At 37.0% G+C, this 18,622-nt stretch overlaps 1 protein-coding gene across 12 annotated transcripts in view; it reads left to right on the forward strand.

Annotated features, from left to right (window-relative positions):
• Positions 1-18,041, forward strand: part of SATB1 (SATB homeobox 1) — a 103,175-nt gene extending 85,134 nt beyond the window's left edge. For 2 of the 12 annotated variants that reach the window (XM_063128475.1, XM_063128439.1), the window contains 3 exons: positions 12,123-12,326; positions 12,980-13,074; positions 17,254-18,041. In XM_063128475.1, the coding sequence (XP_062984545.1) occupies positions 12,123-12,326; positions 12,980-13,074; positions 17,254-17,755 (801 nt within the window). In that variant the 3' untranslated portion in view covers positions 17,756-18,041. Of the gene's footprint in view, positions 1-12,122; positions 12,327-12,979; positions 13,076-17,253 lie in introns of all 12 variants that reach the window. The other 10 variants (XM_063128406.1, XM_063128481.1, XM_063128412.1 and 7 more) reach the window with 9 other exon arrangements.
• Positions 18,042-18,622: the final 581 nt, after the last annotated feature.

Genomic DNA, 18,622 nt, shown 5'->3' on the forward strand with positions numbered 1-18,622 from the left:
ATTGCGGTTTGTCCCAGGTCTTCGCGAATAACCACGGGGAGCCGGGCATCTCCGTGGTGGTGGTGGGGAGCGGGGAATTATTTTTTAAAAAACGTACAGTTTTGCACACGAGTCCTTATGCACTCCGTCTCTCTTACAAAAACAAAAACAAAATGGTGGGTGTGATGACCTTTTCCTTTCTGGACATTGCACACTGTGTGTAGACGAGGGCGATGATCTTGTGATCATAAAATCATGAGACTGTCACCCTCCGCCCCCTCGTCTAGCTGAGGCCTAACTCTACAGAAAAGTAACTCCGGTGTCCACCAAAATCACACTACACAAGATTGAATATGTTTGCTTTCCACATGGTACCTCCAGCAACAGAGGCACTCCCCTTCAACCATGGAGGTGGGGAAAGGGGAAGAGAGAGGCTAAATCATGGCAGAAGAAGGAATTGGGCTCTGAAGGCTTGCACGCCATCAATCCTGGGTTAGTAACAGTCGCAGTAGCCGCAATATTTTTACCCGGCCTTCATATGCAGTAAACAAAAAACAAATATGCCATAAATGTAATACAATAAAAACACAAAACATTACAATAAAACAGGCTAGGGGTGTAAGCAAGCAGACCAGATGTAAGTCAAACAAGTATAACACTTTAAATGTCTAGGCAAATGAAGTTATACTGACACTGAAATAATAGCATCAGCACTAAACAAGCTTCAGTGGACAAGACATTCCACAGGATGCAATAGCCTAAGTGTCCAGTTCTTAGTTAATCAGCGTTATTTACTATTTCTAATAATTAAGGGAATCTTTCCCAGGTAAATAATGACTCTCAATGACTTTTCCCGCAATAACAGGTTTACCTTAGCTTCACCACAGCCAATCACTCACGATCAGGAGAAAAGATACTGTAAAGCAGTCTTCTTCTGCCTCAAATTCTTGCTGCAGCTTCTGGTTTGTAGGATGGTTCAAGGACTGTTTGCTAAGTTTCTTCCTCTGATCAGACCTTTGGGTGAATCCTTCTGGTGTTCAGCTATGCTTGCTTGAAGCTTCACCACAACCTCACAATACAGCTTCCTGCTTTCCAAAGCCATAAGCTCTGTTATTGAGGTCTTCTCCCAACAGGGTTACCTTACACTAAAAACTTGCTCCTTTCTGAGCTCTGCTCCCTTCAGTGACCAGCTCTAGTCTTCATGTCCTCTTCCAACTGACAACCAATTGTTCTCCAACTAACTGACCCTTTCCTCTTTCCTAGCCAGAATCTGACCAATCATGTCCTTGCTTCTTTGTCAGGGCCCTTACCTTTTGGTTATCTTTTAGTGTCCAGTCAGTGAATCAGTATGGACATTCTACCAACCAAATTTGTTTACTCATTGACCAATCCAAATTGTATTTTACTATCTACCTGGATAATAAATATAGGTATCTTCTCCAACTAGTTATTTTCAAACTGTCAGCTCGAAGCCTTCTCCTCCCCATTAACCCTTAACTTTCTAAGGCAGCCATAGCTATCTTATGCCCAATATAGAATAAAAGAACCTATTTAGTTACCTTATAATTTAACCCAGGTTACTAACAATTTTAAACCTTAAGTGGATAAAAAGACACTATGTTTTTGCACTACCCATTTCACTTCACTTGGCAGCAGCACTTGGAGCATGGCCTCTGAAGAGAATTGCAACATTGGGGTAGATATATATTCTTTTGTGATTGTAATTGTTTTATTTGTTGTTTCAACCATCGTGGTCATATCAATTTTACAGATGCAGTACAGATGCAAAACTCTACAATGCAAAGAAGTAAAATACAAAAAGATACTAAAAAGGTTTTCATTAGCAGGTGCCCACAAATATGTAAAAGTTCATTTTAATACAAAGAGCTTCGGCTATTGGGCGGTATATAAATGTAACAAATAAATAAACAACATATATATATATATATATATATATATGATCTTTCAGGTATTCTTGTTTCATACCATTAAGGGCTTCAATGGTTAAAAGCAGCACTTTGAATTGGGCTTGGAACTGGCTAGGAGCCAGTGCAGCTGATAAAGTACTGCTATGGTATGATCAGATCACTGGTAATTTCATTAGATTCTAGTCTGCCTTTATGGAGTTCATGAGGGTGGAGGAGTCACCACCTTTGGCTGATTGCTCTGCATATAAGTCTATATTCTTCATCTTTTAAAAATGAAGCCAATCACCAAAATATGCTTTATCTAAAAAGATCCTCAGATATGAAGCACTTATAAAACATTCCTCAGTTCTAAGAACTAGAGAAAAGTTAACCATATTAGAGACAAGAAATTCATATCAAGAGTACAAAACTATAATCTGTCTATACAGATATTAGCCTAACCCAAAGTAGATAAAAATTATGATTTTTTTTAAAAAAAATCAATTGTTTTTTAAAATGTATTATTATAAAACTATCAATTATACTGGCATTTTTAATAGTTTAAATGAAATCTGGTTTTAATAAAAAGGAACATATTAAAGCCTACACTTGTAATCTCTTAAAACTGAATTATCACTATCTGTGAAACATGAGTTAAAGTCCAGTTTCCTATATAAAACAACCATGAGGAAAACTATCTTGATTTCTGATGCTAAATGTCAGTTTATTACTGGACCAAGGGAGTACCAAAATCAATGGGAATAGGATACAGGAAATGTGATGTAACTAACCAGGATAAATAACTACGTCCATTTGGTTGATCTTGGGCTTCTATAACTATCAACTACATAAGCTCTGCAATGCTTTCAGGTCTCAAATTGTGTATATTTGTGACTTTATCAATCAAAACACATCTCACAGAAAAAAGTATTTTGCCAAGAAACTCAGATCCTTACAGACCAATCCAATGAAGAAGTAAATCTCAGTTTATTGAATAGCACATACTTTCAAATAAGTGTGCTTAGGACTACAACTTTAGTCTTCAAGTAACAGGACAGAAGAGAGAGAACCCAAGGCGATGGAACTGTCAAATCCAAAACCTTGCCATGATCCAAAGAATAATCCAAGATTATTATTTTTTGTTCATATATCTAAGAATGTATGCTCTAGTTGAGACTTCTCCAAGTTTATTCTTTGTGCCCATGGACTAATATGCAGGGTTTGAGATAGGAGAAAATATTTTCTTTTGAAATACTTTGTATAGTAGGGAGTCACGCCAAGAACCCAAGTGCAAAGGAACAACTTTTCCAGAGTCATCCAGTCTAGTAGCTTCTCTTTTTGGCTGATACAGCTTCCTAGTCCAATCCAGTCCCCAGGAAAACATCTTTGTGGTGGGCATATTCCATGGCAGCATGACAGAAGTCCCAAATATAAAGTACTAGTTTTAGACTACTATTTTTCTATAATAGCAGGGGGGAGCATCTACTCTTGACGCAGCAAAGCATATTAATTGCCTAACACTGAAGCTTGTGCATGTGTCTATGATTTCAGCATAATCCTATCTAATTTCTATTCAGAAGTAAGTTTCACTGAGTTCGATGGGATTTAATCCCAGTCTTGCAAACCCTAATTTTTTAGACTATATAATTTGGAATTTCTGAAAACACTTTTCATGAAGAAAATGGACACAATATTTTTTTTAAAAAACACACACAAAGAAGTTAAATTTCCAAAGAAATGTGTTCATATCAATTTTAGCTTAGCATGTGTTCTTCCACTCTGTTATAGAGAAACATCTAACAATACAGAGATTGTTTTAAGAACTTTATAACATTTAAAGGGTTTAATATCTTAGATAAGAAAAAAATCAAGACAAACATTTTTATTACTGTACATGAGGGGGTTGTTCTAATTAAATTACATTATTATTTGAATGGGATAGAAGACAGAGTGCATCATTTCTTGCCCTCAACTTTAATGCCTTTAATCAAATAATGACCTTCTGGAAATAGTTAATTTTAAGCATTTGGAAAGATCAATACCACTTTGCCACCAAAAAATGGCCCAGATGATGTGAAATTTGATGTATTTAAAGTACCATTTTACCCTTTTAACCTAGTAAATAATTTAAAATGCTTTCAGTAATCTTTTGCCACCATTATGTATCTCACTGTTCAATGTATTATGACTGCCCCCCCCCCCCCAAAAAGCAACCTTCTTGCAATATAAAGAGCTTGCAGGGCGAAGCCCAAGGTACTATGCAGTATTGAATTTAAAATACGTGGTTGCTTTCCATATATGCTATGTAGTCATCCAGAGGATATGCAAAAAGACTCACATTTTTGTTGTTGTTTCTAGGGTAATTTCTATATTTAGATTTTGACTTCACCCATTTTAGCCTTCTTGCAATAAAGGTGAAGAATTAGATGGCTTAGCTTGTTTTAGAAGTCCATTTTATCCAGTTTGTAGAACACTGGTATGAAATTATGTTTGAGTGCCTTCAGCTTTGTAAATGGGAAAAAATTACCCTCTATTAGCATGTTTGTGGGGAGATTAAAAACTGTCTTCATTAACATAAGGAACACTTACTGATTCTTTATAAAACTAGAAAATTATTTGCTGAATGATAAATTGCTAGCTTTACAGTTAGTTGTTGTTGACAATGAGCTCATTCAAAACGCGTATTGCAGTTTAGTCTACAACAAGACTGAATTCCTTTTTTACTCAGAACTGTTTAATGGATTATGTACTTAAACCCCGTTCATACTGCATATGAAATGTAATTCATGCTTTTCACTAAAACGTTTGTATCAAATATCCTTCTTATTTAGACTGATTTCTTTTAATACTGTATATTTTTATGATAGTCTACACCCCAGAGATTGCAACAAAATACTCCTGCATACAATTTTGGAAAGTAAAAAAAGCTCTTCAAATGTTAATACTAGAAAATATAAATTAGTCTTTCGATCTTACATTTTTTTAAGTTAAATGATTAAAAATAAGGCTTTTTTTGCTTTATAACTAAATTTGCTAGGCATATACATTAAAATCAGTTGCACTTTTAACAGGTTTTGTTTGCTTGGTTTTGGTGACTAGTTTAACCAGAAAGTGTATGGAAATAAAGATTCAAATGTATGTCAGATTTACAGCCAGGTTCTGTATAGATTACACTCAAAGTCCCCCCGCCCTTTTAACATAGCCATGGAGAATTACATTGCAATACAAACAGTAAAACAATAATATATATATTCATTTTTATTATACTTGTTTCATGAGTTCTTACACTTACTCATTTTCATAAGAAAAGTAGAAATTGGATGGTCCTTTTGGAAATCAAAGAGTGGGTACTGAAATAATTTATGCAAACCATTTATTTATTTATTTATTTATTATTGCATTTATATCCTGCCTTTTTTCCTCCAAGGAACCAAAGGCAGCATACATAATCCTCCTCTCCATTTCTATCCTCACAACAATAACCCTGTGAGGTAGGTTGGGCTGAGAGTCTGTGACTGACCCAGAGTCACCCAGTGGGTTTCCATGACCGAGTAGGGACTAGAACCCGGATCTCCCAACTCCCAGTCCAACACTCTAGCAACTACACCACACTGGCACAGATCTCTTTTGAGATCTGAAGTACTATACAGAAAATACTACGAAGAAGACAAATAAGAGTTGCTATTTTTTCAAAAAAAATGATCATATAGTTGAATTACAATATTTCAAGCACTGGATTTTTATATCCAGTGAATATTTTAGTAGCTGCTTTTCTCTCACTTAAAAAAAAATGTCCTATGTCTCTTTAATAGAATTCCTGAGCCCAAAAAACTTATCTGTTTCACCATTTTCTTGCTTACTGTAGCAAGACTCTTGCATATGTCACTCAGCTACTATAAAGTGCAAAGCAGTATTTCCTTTGTGGCAGATGGATTTAAAACTTGACTTCTCAATAAATGTAGGTTTACAATACATAACTTTACAGGATTTGTGTTGTATATAACAGGTTTGAACATATTATCTCAGAATTCATCTGCATGGCATTTTCAGCTTATCCCAGAGCCCATGCCAGTATCTTTAAGTAATAGGGAGAGAGTGTGGTGATTGAGATCAGCTAAAGGTGTGATTTTGAATAGAAACAAAGGCTTTAGAACAGAAGGTGTCAAATTAAACTTTGTCAGTTTGAAAAGTAGTAGCATCCTGAAAGTTCATCTACATATTTACATGTGACTAATGTTTATATTTTGCCTTTGCCTTGTTCCTTTTTTATATGCAGTGCAATGCTGCTTGGCAAAATTGCTGCACAATAATGCAGGATGTTCCTATCTGTCGTTTTAGGTTGTACTTTTCCCCCAAGAATGTACAAGGCCTAAGGGTGGACTTCCATATGTGTTATAGTACAATAATATGGTGCATTTGTAAACCATTTTAAGATAGTTTTTCCCCTCATTGTTATTTTTAATGGTACAATCTTTGATGCAAGAAAGACCTATTTCAACTTTTATTCTTGGGGCTCATCTACACCAAGCAGGATATTCCACCATGAAAGTGGTATATAAAAGGCAGGAGCCACACTACTGCTTTATAGTGGTATTGAAGTGCACTGACAGCTGTTGGGGCCCATTGACACATACCATATACCACTCTCATGCCGCTTTCATAATGCTATATCCTGCTTGGTATAGAAGTGTCATGGGCCTTAACAGTTGTCAGTGCACTTCAGTGCCACTATAAAGCTGTAGTGTGGCTCCTGCCTTTTATACACCGCTTTCATAGTGGAATATCCTGCTTGGTGTAGATGAGCCCTTGGTTAGGCTATATATTGATACATTAATTTGCAATATATTTTCCTTTGTATAGAGTTCAGCCCTGATTTTATTTCAGAAAAATATATGTGATAAAGAGATGTTTAAATCATATCCAGTTTTTCAGAATTATGGGCAGTATCCAACTGGACACTATCACTAACATAATTTACGTTGTAATTTACATTAGTGCTAGTGCCTAGTTGGATGCTGCCCTATATCTCTGACATTTTCATTTTTGTTGTATGCTGAGTTTGAACCAATCAGCTGTTTTTATTAAATGAACTTTGCTAATTATTCCTTGGCATGGGAATTCTATATGACAGAGTATCAGTTTCCCTCTGCAGTCTTCCTAGTAGGGTTAAGGGTAAAGTGGGTTTCTGTGAACATATTAAAATATGCTAGATAAATAGGGGCTTAGCCCTCTTGAAATATTATAGTTGTTCAAAATTAAATGATCATTTTGATTTTAGAATGAAAATGCTCCATGTTGCCAAATATTCTTGGTAGCATTTCAAAACATTTGCTATTTTAAAATATAAATAAATGAGAGGATATATAACTTTTAAATAAAATATATGAGACAATCAGTGTGTGTGTGTGTGTGTTTTTAAAAAAGAAGTTTTAACTTCAGTTTCAAATTCGTCAAAAAACAACAACCCTGATTTTAATCTTTCAAACTTTCTGAACTACCCTTGAAAACCGACTAAAGTTGTATTTAGACTTGTAATTCATCACATTATTTTGGGGTGAGGAATTAGAAGTATTATTTTCAGGGCAAAGGTTAATAGCAAACTACTGGAAATGTTTTATTAGTCATGGGCAATTAATAAAGATATGTCTGCACTCAGAACACAGAAGTGACAACAAGAGCAAAATACTTGCTAAATGAGTCAAGGCTTATTTTTCTTTCCGGAATTTACTTGCTAAACTCAGTTTAACTATGATTGTAAAGGAATTATTTTTTGATAACTGTAAAGAACAAATAGTAGTTTCTTTTTTCAAGTAACATATGTGTTCCACCTATTAGCTTTTTAAATTATATCTTAGTTCTACAGCACTATTAAGATTTTAGAGCACAAAAATTAGAGGTGGGAGAGAAATTACTTGTTAAAAACTTTAATTATCAGTCAGATCATTCTTCATAAGTATGTTCTCAATACCATGGACATGATCGAGTTAAAACACAACTGATACAATGCTTGTGTGCAATCAATCCCACTGTTCTTAATAGAGTTTTAACTCAGTAGATGTTCCTATGTGCAGGCATATAGCACATCTCCTATATTCTTTTTATTCAACCTTCCCTCCCATGAGCCATATACATTATTGGTGTTCTGATACATAAGTAACTTACATGGTACAGAGACAGAGTTGGATGGTGATATGGGAAGTATGCAGGGAGTAGCTCTTTGTTCAAATCAAACTATAATTTAAAATAGCTCAGGAAAATATATTATATTGCAGAGTGCATGTTAAATTCTCACCATCCATTATTTCAGAACATGAAGCCCTGTTCAAACTAGCAAGTAACCTTCTCCCCATATCAGAAACTCCCTGTTCTTATGGAACTAGCAGGCCAAGTATAACAGTTTTAACCTAGCTTTCACCTTAATATGCTAGCTTTCTATGTGCATAAGAACATAATATCCAGCCATGCTGGATCAGACCAAGGGTCCATCTAGTCCAGCACTCTGATCAGACAGTGGCCAATCAGCTGTCAACCAAGGACCCACAAGCAGGACACAGTGCAACAGGACCTTCCCACCCATGTTCCCCAGCAATTGGTGTACCTAGGCTTACTGCCTCTGATACTGGAGGTAGCACATAGCCATCAGGAATAGCCATTGAAAGACTTCTCCAGGAATTTATACAACCCCCTTTTAAAACCATTCAAATTGGTGGCCATCACCACATCTTGTGGTAGTAAGTTCCATAGTTTAACTATGCATGTGTGAAGAAGTACTTTCTTTTATTTGTCCTGAATAAATCGGGACAATCAGCTTTATGGGATGACCCTGGGTTCTAGTGTTATGGGAGAGGGAGAAAATATCTCCCTATCCACATTCTCCAGACCATGCATAATTTTGTACACCTCTATCATGTCTCCCCTTAGCCTCCTTTTTTCCAAGCTAAACAATCCCAGCTGTTGTATCCTTTCTTCATAGTGAAGATGCTCCAGTCCCTTGATCATTTTAGTTGCCCTTTTCTGCACTTTTTCCAGCACTACTATATCTTCCCAGCACTACCAGAACTGTACACAATATTCTGTGGTCGCACCATAGATTTGTATGAAGGCAGTATGACACTGGCAGTTTTATTCTCAATTCCTTTTCTGATAATGCCTAACCTGGAGTTTGCCTTCTCTACATCAGCCGCACACTGGTCTGCCACAATCCCAAGATCTCTTTCTTAGTCAGTAACTGGCAACTCAAATGCCATCAGGGGTTATATTTGAAGTTGGGATTTTTTTGTCCCAATGTGCATCACTTTACACTTGTTTACATTGAACCGCATCTGCCATTTGGATTCCCACTCTCCCAGCTTGGACAGATCATTTTGGAGCAAGCTTGGCCACTTCAATGCTCACTCCTAATTCCAGATCAATTATGAACACATTGAAAAGAATTGGTCCCAATACAGATATCTGTGGGACCCCAGTACTTCCCTCCATTGGGAAATTTTACCATTTATTCTTACTCTCTGCTCTCTGTTCTTTAACCAGTTATTGATCCATAAGAGGACCTCTCCTCTTATTCCATGATTGCTAAGTTTGCTCAGGAGTCTTCGGTGGGGGATTTTATCAAAAGCCTTTTGGAAGTCCAAGTAAACAATGTCCATTGGATCTCCCCTGTCTATATGTTTATTGACATTCTCAAAGAACTCTAAAAGATTAGTGAGACAAGACTTGCCTTTGCTGAAGCCGTGTTGATGCTTTTCAGTAGGTCTTGTCCTTCTATATGCTTACTAATTCTGTCTTTAATAATGCTTCCACTCAATATACCTGGAACAGACATTAAACTAACTGACCTGTAATTTCCCAGATCCCTCAAAATCCCTTTTTAAAAATTGGTGTTACATTGGCCATCCTCCAGTGCTCTGGTACAGAGACAAGAATATTCATATCTAAAGTTAACCAGTATTGAAATCTGAAAAGACAGTAAACGTCAGAAACAAAAGGTTTTGCTACTGACCTGGACCCACCTCTGACTCACTTCAGCTCTCACCAGACAAACACACATTTTTAAAAGTCAAACAGTGACAACCATAGATTCTATTATTCATGTGTTGAAGAGCAATCCTCCTCCACTCTTCTTTCGCCATCCTTCTAGACTACCAGTTTTAGAGAGTTTGATATATATGTTGCAGAAAACGTTTGTGCTTAAGTTGTTACTGCCATTGATTTCAGTAGGAAAATATGCATATTTTCCACTGGGTTGTGTGAAATCCATAACTCTCTGCAGAAATAGTAAAATGGTTTAATGGCAATATTCATCTGAAGCATTATTAATTAGGATGTTTTAAAGTTATGGCTTGTTGCCCTCCCTTCTCCAGCCCTCCCTAGAGAAAGCAGATTTGGTGTCAGACCTGCAATGGTCACATACAGTTTAAAAAATATTGTAATGCACTCTACATGGGGCTGATTTGAAGACAGTTTGAAAACTTTAACTGGTACAAAATTCAGCTGACAGTAAAGTAGTAGGGGCAAGATGGGACATTCATATTATACCTATCTTTATTCTGTTGCACTGATATTTTCCAGGCTCAATTGAAAGGGCTGGTATTAACCTTTACAGCCCTTAATAGTTCAGGACCAGATGATTTGAAGGACCATGTCAATCCACCTGGGCCCTAAGACCAGCCCTAGAGGCTTTCTTCTCTAGTCTTTTACTTACATGAAAATGTGTATCCTGCCCTTCTGGTGGTTAGTGATTACTAGAGACAGGGCCTTTTCAGTAGTGATCTCACAACTTTTGGCCCGGTCTCTTGGGTCTTGAAATCAGATCTTGAAAACTTTTTAATCCTGTCAATCTTGTCACTGATTTTATTGCTGGCTTGCTATAATTTAATCTGATGTCATTTAATACATTTTTTCATATTTATGATACTGTAATGTTTTAATCTTAATTTCCTATTTTGAAAACTGCCTTTGTAAACTTTTCCCTAAAAGACAGGATACAAATAACTCAGTTACAATAATTTAAAAATAAGAATTCCATCCCCCCATCTTTAAATAAATGATAAAGATTCTCTAGCTTAAAGCAGTAATAGTTAAATCTAAAATGGAATGGTCAATTATGTTGTTGTTGTTAGTATTATTATTATTGCTTCCTATATATTTAGACAGAACAAATCTAAACTCCAGTTCCTTTGTCCTGTTTCTTTAAAACCAATACTAAAAAAAAAAATCAAATAATGCTACGGATATTTAAGATGGCATGTAGGCAATTGCTAAACAGTTAAGGGGGGAAAATCTGTGCATCTATTTTAGAAGCAAATTAGCATTTGCTACAGTTCTCCTGGGACAATCTTTTGGCATACTTTCAAGCCTGTTTTTCCCTAGAACAAGCCTGGGTTAGAGCAGGTGCTTTTATAGATAGCTTGCATGTTCTCTGATATGAAGATGGTGAAAAGTGTGTCCTTGTTCATATCATATATAAAATCATCAGTTTGATTTTCAATTCTCTTTCACAATCAGAAGACTTTGAATTGGGTATGGATTTAGCAACAGGTTTTGGTTTGTCTGCGAAGCCACCTGAGCATATAGCAAGAAAGATCAATGATGTATATTCAAAAGATTGCTCCCTTTCAAAAAGGCATTAGAGAACTTCTGTATCATGATTTATGCGAGCCAGCTTTATCGTCAAGATAGATATAAGAAGTACTCCCTTATTCTAAATAAGAAAAATAGCACTGGGATGCTGTGGGGGGGGGGGGAGAGTAAAGAAAAATGAAAATAATACCTAATATATACAAGCTACCAAAATGTTCTTTTTATGCCCTCAGATAGCTATGGGTTTACATAAAAGAAAATCAGCAACAGACACACAATAGCAGAGTGTGATAAAACAGAATGCTCCCCTGTATACTTGAAATATGTGGTACACTGCTGCTGCTTTGCTCGTTTTCTATATTTTTTACATATATACGACAGCTATACAAATTAGTATTCTTTCAAAAGTTGGCACTGTCTTGCTAGATTGGTAAAACAGCATGACTTGGCGAACAAATTTATTTTTAGAATAATTCCTTAGATTGTTAAAAAAAAATGAAATGTGAAATGATAAGATGTAAGACACAAAGATGTAAGCTTTGCCCTCATTTTATCCCATTTGCCTTCAAGGAAAGGGGTGGGGTGGGGTGGGGTGGGGGACGATATATTTTCTTGTTAATATTGTCTAATATTTTGATGATATTATCTTATCTTAAGGGATGGCTTTGTGAACTTTTGCGTTGGAAAGAAGATCCCTCGCCTGAGAACAGAACCTTGTGGGAGAATCTGTCAATGATCCGGAGGTTCCTCAGTCTTCCTCAGCCTGAACGAGATGCCATTTACGAACAAGAAAGCAATGCAGTTCATCACCATGGCGACAGGCCTTCCCACATTATCCATGTTCCAGCAGAGCAGATTCAGGTTGGTTTACCTTGGCCTATTCAGTATAGCAGCAAGAAAACAAAAAGCCAGTTAACCTGCAAAAGAAATTGTTCCTTCTATTTCTGTTGTATTAAAGAGAAATGTCTTAGTATGAAAAAGAATGTTTCTTTTTCATCATTCACCTTTAGTTGAATATGTGAATTTCTGTGCAGTGCAGAGGCATGTATGCAGTATACACCATAATTAATTTTAGAGTTTCCCTATCAGCATCTCCTCTGCATTGGGCCACCAAAATGATTGTTAAACTTAAAAAGAAGAAGAAGAAGTTGGATGAGTGCAAGAGTATCTAAAGGTGGATACTCATAAAGTAATATATATGTGCTTAAGACATTTTTCCTTTTCAGTACCACTTGCACCAGCATCTGGGGTGGGGTGGAGGTGACTGCTGATAGTGATGCTTTAAAAATAAGAGATGTACATGCATACCTCTCACATATGGCCATAAATGTATAAATGTACAGGACTTAGTTATTCTAGGTGCCATAATTTTGAAATAAAGTCCAGTCAAGGGCCTGTAACAATGGTTCATTGAAGTGGAAATTGTGGGAATAGTTCAAGCCACAAATTTGTCGTCCCACTTACCCCCAGTTTGAAAGTTGGGATGAGTCAATGTTTGTTTGTTTTTCCTTTAGAGCCCCTCTCCTACCACCCTTGGGAAAGGAGAGCATAGAGGCGCTTTCATACCTGGCCTGCTGACCACTGGACCTTGGCTGGGTGCTGCTCCCCAGGTGAGCTGGCACGAGTTTAATATGTCAGGGAGCGACACGGAGGGGTTTCAGGACTTGATCCAACTGTTTCCTTCCATATAAATACAGAGCAGGGACTACTGCCTCTGGGAATGGATGAGGCTTAATTTTATTGTAAGCCAAACCGATAATGTCTTTGAAGGGCAGGGTATAAATCTAAACAATAAATAAATGTGGCTTTTAAACTCTATTTTATTGAAGACCCGAGGTCAACCATTTTCCTCCTACAAGAATAGGTAGTCCCCTAACTACACTCAGAGCCCAAGTTATTCATATTATTATTAGAGAACTATTTACAGTGCCAAAAAGAACTATTTACAAAGCAAAAAAGAATAGGTTTTCAGCAGCCCAGAAGCTTCACAACTGTGTCTGAAAGATAAAAAAAACAAATTGAGCAATAGGATATTGGCTGTTTGAAATTGTGAAAGCTGAGGTGTGTACTGTTTGATTTAGTTAAAGAAGGTAGAGAGAGGTCTATGCTAAGCAATGCTACTGTACATGCTTGAAAATTGCAAGGCTTAATGCATTTACTACCTCTAGGGATAAAAAGGAAAGGGGTTTGTAGCCACAACCATGGTAATATTTTCACCACATTCTCAGGTTGGCTTGCACCATTGCTAGAAACTGTTTTGTTTATGTTGTAGGTAATGCTCATAGCTGCAGTCCTTAATATATTGTAGTAAGAAATCAGTAAGGTTTAGTCTGAATAAACATGGTTAGGGGTGGGCTGCATGTGAGCAGTAGCACTATTCAAAGCTAACAAAGCTGGCAATCTATGCAAGACTCTGCCTTCATATATGCAGTATTACTGGTGGCATATTCCCAACTTTTTTGGCTGTGTAATAGAAATGCATGGTGTTTTTCAAAGAGTGCATATGTACACAGAAGCTGCATCCTTGTAAAACAGGAGGAAACAATTTGTGACTCTCCGTATATTATGACCTAAAAGTTCCAGCATCCCTCACTATTGGCTAAGCTGCCTAAGACTGATGGGAGTTGTAGGCCAAAATATCTGGAGGGTCACAAATAGTCCACACTTGCTGTAAAAGTTATACCTATATTTTGTGTGCAGAGCCTTGGGTTACTTTGCCTAATACTAAATGCAGATCTGCATTATGGTAGGGTTAAAATCAAATCAGTAGTGTGTCGTCGTCCCCGGGCATTTTCTAAATACTTAAATGTTATCCTCACAACAACTGTGTGAGGTAGGCTAGACCGAGAGTGGATGACTGGTCCAAGGTCACCCAGTGGGCCTCATGGCTGCGTGGGAATTTGAACCTGGGTGTCCCCAGCCCTACTCTAACCACTATGCCACACTGGCTCACTTGCAATTGTAAAAACTAATATACTGCTATAATCTATATAGAATATAACTATACCAATATGACAAGCTCCACATTTTGAAAGTGGTATCTGTTTCCTAGGAGCTAAACTAGAAATAAGACAACAGCTGATTGAAATTAAAATTAAGTTAATCTGATCTTGTAATAATTATTAGCTAGTGAGAGAAATAGTGTTGTCTTTTTACGCTTATCCCTGTAACTGGTCCCCCATTCCGTTGTCTGCTTCCATGGAATATTCTGGAGATTACCAGTGGCAACCCTGATTTTTCACTGCTCTTTAATTCAAGGTTGGCAGTCAATAAAACATTGTTTATTTATGATTTAATGCAGGATAAAGCTGCCAACTTTGTATGATATATTACTGAGACCTGACTAGCTGAAGTTTGCCGAGATGGTTCCAGTTTAAGTACTCAGAGAGGAAATGTGCAATAGCAGTGGCATGACAACTACAGATTTTTTTACTTTAAAATAATTTGCCCAACGCACAGAGCAGGAAATATAGATTTGTTCTGTTACTGCCTGAAAGACATGTTCTAAGAGTGGACCATGCTAAACATCAATTTTATTTTATTTTTTGCTTCCAGATCTTTTTTAATTCTTACTAATCATTTGCATAGTGAAGATGGTCCATGCATTTAAAGGGGCAGTGGGGTGGGCCAATGCCCCTGCCCCTGACAGTGTGCAGGTTCTCCTGCCCAGAGTGTCTATGCATTATGAGTAGACAGCTGCAGAAGAAAAAGCTATGCTAATAAATTTGTACATTTACCCAGAAGCTAGAGCTTTATCAAGCTTTGGATGATGATGATGATGATGATGATGATGATGATGATGATGATGATGATTAAAGCCCTAAACAATTGGGACCAAGATACCTTAGAGAGAGCCTTCTCCCTTACCAACCTGCCCGATCACTGAGGTCATCAGAGGGCAATGTGCTGGTGGTTCCATGTGGACCTGTGTCCCAATTGGAATCCACCAGGAGAAGAGCCTTTAGTGTAGTGGCCCCTTCTCTGTGGAACTCTCTGCCCCTGGAGGTCAGGCAGGCGGCAACACTAGGCTGCTTCTGGTGCCTCCTGAAAACATCTCTGTTTCAAGAAGCATTCTCCGACTGACTAGTGATTGTGGGGTTTTGGTGGGTTTTTTTGGCTCCTTTGTTTTTAAATTGAATAATTTTAATTTGCTTTTTTTAGTTTTCTTTCTTTCACTGTTCTGAAACCTGCTCACTGCTTTGAAAGCTGTGTTAGATAGTTGAGTGGTATATAAATGTAAATAAAAATAAATAATTAGTATTGTTGTTGCTATTATTATTATTATTATTATTATTATTATTATTATTATTATTATTATTTTGTCTATATTGTCCAATAGGCAAAGCTCTCTGGGAGGTTTACAAAAGATTAAAACCTTAAAAACACAGTATAAAACATGATGTAGAAATGATTTACATACAAAAACAATAAAAACACCTATCAAAAATAAAAATCCCATTTGATTTTTAGAAAGCTTAGATGTTCGTTTCTCATAATAATGCCTTACAATTCTGTATCTTTTCACCTTGCCCTTAGTAACAGTTACATAATTTTCCAAAACACTGTTAAGGATAGGTAAGTACAAGTGGAGCCTGCAACAAAATATTGCAGTGCGGAGTACCCCTGTTCAGTGTTCCAGTCAGTCAGTCAGGCTTCTTCCAGGATAGTTAATTCCATTTCTCCCTTCCTCTCCTTTTTTGCCTCCTTACGGTTGCTGTTTTTCAAAAGAATTGTTTGCGCTGCTTCAAATGCAGGGTTCCCGCAAGCCTTATGATACCTTATTTTTGTTTGTGGGTGGTGCCATTTTGGCTACAAAAGGAGCAGCACGTGAAGTATTGAATTCATTATTAGATATGCAGTTTATTACTGAAGAAAGTGGAAACCAAAGAGTGTTGATCATGAGCTCACATGGCTTTCCCTCCCCCTGTTCTATGATTACCTGTTTAAGGAGAATCTTTTTCAGAGTACTTAGCATTTAGTTATACCAGATTCCTTCCTTGCAAACCTTCTCTTGCATGCACCCCCAAAAGTATGTTGTTTCACTTCTTAAATTTAGTTTTGATGTACCTAGTAATGACCCACTGAGCACATAAAACACAATAGATAACAGCCACAGTTAAGAGATTGAAAATGACTCATATTGCTTCGTGCTGGATCTCCCTTCCTTTCCTTTTCATACATTCAGTGCCAATGAGGTAGTGTGGTAGAGAAGTGGCATGAAATCCTCCTCTCCACCACACAGCCTCCAGTGTGAGATGGGCCTTCTGTGTGAGTTCCAAATCAGGCAGAGGCCCCATTTAGATGACATTCTAAGTGCCTTCACACAATCGGGCACTCATGCATAAGGCCTGATTTGAGCTAGAAAAGGAAGGACTTATGCCAGTCCCGCTCCAAACTATTTCAGGACACATGCACTCAACTTAATAGATTAACTGGAAGTAAGGTGGAAATTGGATGGTTTTCTCACAAGGGTTTGAGAGCTAGAATTGCATGTTCACTAATCTTAAATTAACCATGGTTAATGGCAACCCATGGTTGGAACTGGATGTACAAGGTTGGAGTTAACCATGGTTACCATTGAAATGGGTACATGTGTCATGCTAATCATAGAGACAAAGAAGAAGAAATCTGTGCATGAGAGGGGCTGATATCTGCACAATGAAAGGCAGGCTAAGTGTGCAAGCCCGTGGAAATCGGATCATTGCAGTTATTTTGAATGGTGTTGATGAAACCAATATTTCTAAATTTTCATGCACAACAAAAAACTCACTGTTATTTTCCTTATCTGGCAGCAACAGCAGCAGCAGCAACAGCAGCAGCAGCAACAACAGCAGCAGCAGCAGCAGCCACCGCCACCAGGTCCTAGATTACCCCCAAGGCAGCCAACAGTAGCATCACCAGCTGAATCTGAGGATGAAAATCGTCAGAAGACCCGTCCACGAACAAAAATTTCTGTGGAAGCCCTTGGCATCCTCCAGAGTTTTATACAAGATGTAGGCCTATATCCAGATGAAGAAGCAATCCAGACTCTTTCCGCTCAACTAGACCTACCCAAGTATACCATTATCAAATTCTTTCAGAATCAGCGATACTATGTCAAGCACCACGGGAAGCTGAAAGACAACTCAGGCTTGGAAGTGGATGTTGCAGAATATAAGGAAGAAGAGTTGCTTAAGGATTTGGAAGAGGGTGTCCAAGACAAAAGTACGAACACACTTTTTTCAGTTAAATTAGAAGAAGAGTTATCAGTAGAAGGGAGCACTGACATTAATACTGAATTGAAAGACTGATCGAAAAAGTATTTATTCAACAGTGTCACTGCTATTTACTAATTCCATCCTGTGTTCTGTCAGCAACCTCGTTATTCATTGTTTGGCCAATGAATCTTCCAAAACTTGCACAAAAGTTGAGAAAATTAAAGGATAATACAGACTGCACTAGATATTTTACAAACTGCTTCAGAGCTACAGATGAAGCACTGAAGATTGTTTCGTATTAATTTGTGTTCACTGGGTACACCAAAATGTACCCAATAAGCATGATATCTGTGGGTTGTTTTTTATTATTATAATTATTATTATTAATTATTATTATTATTATTATTATTATTATAGAGCTTTCAGACAAGCGTTACTTTTGTGATTTATTGTTTTAGCTTTGGTTTCTTTTCCCAGTTATTACTGTTAACACTCCACACTTGATATTTGAAAGCTCATGTTTATTTAAATAAAAGGAAAAAAAGAGTTTGTTACTCTTGCTCTATTGTATGTTACAAAAGAACTATAGACTGTGGGATGCAGTTTAAAGTTAACATATGCCAACAAATGCCTTGTATTATATGGCACTGCCGTAACTCAGATTTGTTTTCTTTTCACAAATAAGAGGTCACTGTATCTTTTTCATTCTCATTATCATTGTTACATGATTTTTTGAAAACAAAATGTGAAACACGGTTTATCCCCATTATTTATTTATAAATCCTACAGCATCATGTTGTAATTAATTTTTAGAAGTTTCCGTTAAATGTAATATTGCTTCTCTTGTTATCATACTGATTTCTTTTTCTATTTATAAATGTATTTTGATGGGCAGTAAAACAAAGTGTCTTAAAAGTTTTAAATAGAGAAAATGTGCTTTACACAGTTGCCTATAAAAAG

Source organism: Elgaria multicarinata, chromosome 1, assembly GCF_023053635.1.
Source record: "Elgaria multicarinata webbii isolate HBS135686 ecotype San Diego chromosome 1, rElgMul1.1.pri, whole genome shotgun sequence".
NCBI classification, from domain to species: domain Eukaryota; kingdom Metazoa; phylum Chordata; class Lepidosauria; order Squamata; family Anguidae; genus Elgaria; species Elgaria multicarinata.